Genomic DNA, 2306 nt, shown 5'->3' with positions numbered 1-2306 from the left:
AAGTACTGGCTTTCAAAGCTATGATTGGAGGGCATGATCGGTGTATCACCGGTTAAGAAGGATATACTATTTACATTGGGGTATTTCTTCAGTGACTAAATGACCAAGTAATATCGTTAAAGTTTGTGTTATCGACTGGCGACAAGTTAAATTGTTAAATAATACCTAGCCACCGAAATATCAAGAATGGTCGGTAAAATACAGATCTATGAAACATATGATAGCCCTTGAATTAAATTTGTCAACTGTTTGAATTCTTACTCACCAGCTGCAAACGTCTGGTCCTTCCCGCCATCTGAGATTTATAGGTTTGGGATCACTAATCCAAGGTGCTGCCAGGTGATTTCTCAGTTGGGGAACTCCAGAAATGCGGCCAGATTCTTGGGTTGACTCTATCAGTGTTCTTTAAGTACTTGACTGAGCCTCGGCTCAGTACGCGTAAACTGTTTTCAACCGACTTTCATAAACTTGAGTTCAGTCCAACGCTTTAACTGCTCAACTTGAAAAACACTCGTCAACTACCCGCTTAGTTGGAGTTCAAGGCTTTTTAATGGAAATAAGAGCCGACTTTTCCAGGCTATGTCAATCCTTCATTAAACAATTTCTCTCATGCGAAATTTCCCGCCAACTAAAGAATGTTGAAATTTAAACCAATATCACATGCCTCAAGCATTACATTTCACCGTATCAAGAGTGAAAGAAAAACAAATTAACCTTTTTAAATTAAGATGGCACCTCTAGATTTTTCTCAAATTGCCAGATGATCTTGCTGGAATCCCTTAGGGATGAATAAGCTATCAGCAATATGCTTCACCACTCGAATGATCGCTGAGATGGTATCTACAGTAATTCTCTGATACAGATAATATTACAGTGCAAGTAACGCTTACACAATGTGCAGGAGTTTTGTTTCAAGTTTTGAAACACGAGGCGAGGCCGATTGTTTCAAAACTTGATACAACACGAACTGCTAATTTTGTACATCTATCCAATGTTACACTAACATTATTTAGATTTGAGGGTATGTTGGCCTTGAAATCGGAGGCAACATTTAGCCGAGTCTGTATGAGGGTATGCAGACACTCATTAAGCGTTAATTTCTTTTGAATTTTCTTCACGACTTATCTGGGAGTTTTTTAATAAGAACAACAGGGCTGTTCAATAACAATTGTCAAGCAGAATTTCACGCTAACAAAAAGGAAAAGAAGAAAGGATATTTGAGCAGACGAGACACTGAGTTCACTTAGAAGCACAATTAGAAGTCTAACGATCCACGAGCAGTGAACTTCACCGCGTCAAGTGTGAAAAGACAAACTAATTAACCATGAGCAATGAGCTTCACCGCTCGAATGGCCGCTCACTAAGGAAGAGTATCTCACTTGGAAGCACAATTAGAAGCCTTACGAGCCACGAGCAGTGAACTTCACCGCATCAAGTGTAAAAAGGCCAACTAATTACGCCAACACGAGGCGAGGCCGATTGTTTCAAAACTTGATACAACACGAACTGCTAATTTTGTACATCGTACATCTATCCAATGTTACACTAACATTATTTAGATTTGAGGGTATGTTGGCCTTGAAATCGGAGGCAACATTTAGCCGAGTCTGTATGAGGGTATGCAGACACTCATTAAGCATTAATTTCTTTTGAATTTTCTTCACGACTTATCTGGGAGTTTTTTAATAAGAACAACAGGGCTGTTCAATAACAATTGTCAAGCAGAATTTCACGCTAACAAAAAGGAAAAGTTCACTTAGAAGCACAATTAGAAGTCTAACGATCCACGAGCAGTGAGCTTCACCGCGTCAAGTGTGAAAAGACAAACTAATTAACCATGAGCAATGAGCTTCACCGCTCGAATGGCCGCTCACTAAGGAAGAGTATCTCACTTGGAAGCACAATTAGAAGCCTTACGAGCCACGAGCAGTGAACTTCACCGCATCAAGTGTAAAAAGGCCAACTAATTACGCCATGAGCAGTGAGCTTCACCGCTCGAGTGGCCGCTTACTAAGGGAAAATAGTTTTTTTCACTAACTTTTTTGCACACTTCGGTTCACATCATATCATATATCTTTATTTACCCTCGGATTTTTAGAGTAGCTTGGTGTAGCTAATATCTCCGAGCATTTACCCTCCCAACCATGATACACCACAGAAGACAGACCACAACACCGGGAACTACATGCCCTACTCTTTACGACAAGTGTGCGGGTTCTTTTACGTCCCACAGAATTATGAACATTGAAGGGTTGTGAGACAGGACCTCCGGCTTATCGTCCTTATCCGAGAAGACTAGAGATTCT

At 40.4% G+C, this 2306-nt stretch overlaps 1 protein-coding gene across 1 annotated transcript in view; it reads right to left on the bottom strand.

Moving 5' to 3' along the window:
• LOC137994578 (uncharacterized) overlaps positions 1 to 987 on the bottom strand; it is a 25263-nt gene extending 24276 nt beyond the window's left edge. The window contains exon 1 of the mRNA XM_068840175.1: positions 266 to 987. Coding sequence (XP_068696276.1) covers positions 266 to 295 — 30 coding nt within the window. The 5' untranslated portion in view covers positions 296 to 987. The remainder of the gene's footprint in view (positions 1 to 265) is intronic.
• Between the last annotated feature and the right edge of the window lie 1319 nt (positions 988 to 2306).

Source organism: Montipora foliosa, chromosome 3 (genome assembly GCF_036669935.1).
Source record: "Montipora foliosa isolate CH-2021 chromosome 3, ASM3666993v2, whole genome shotgun sequence".
Taxonomy (NCBI): Eukaryota; Metazoa; Cnidaria; class Anthozoa; order Scleractinia; family Acroporidae; genus Montipora; species Montipora foliosa.
This window is presented reverse-complemented; position numbering and strand designations above follow the sequence as displayed.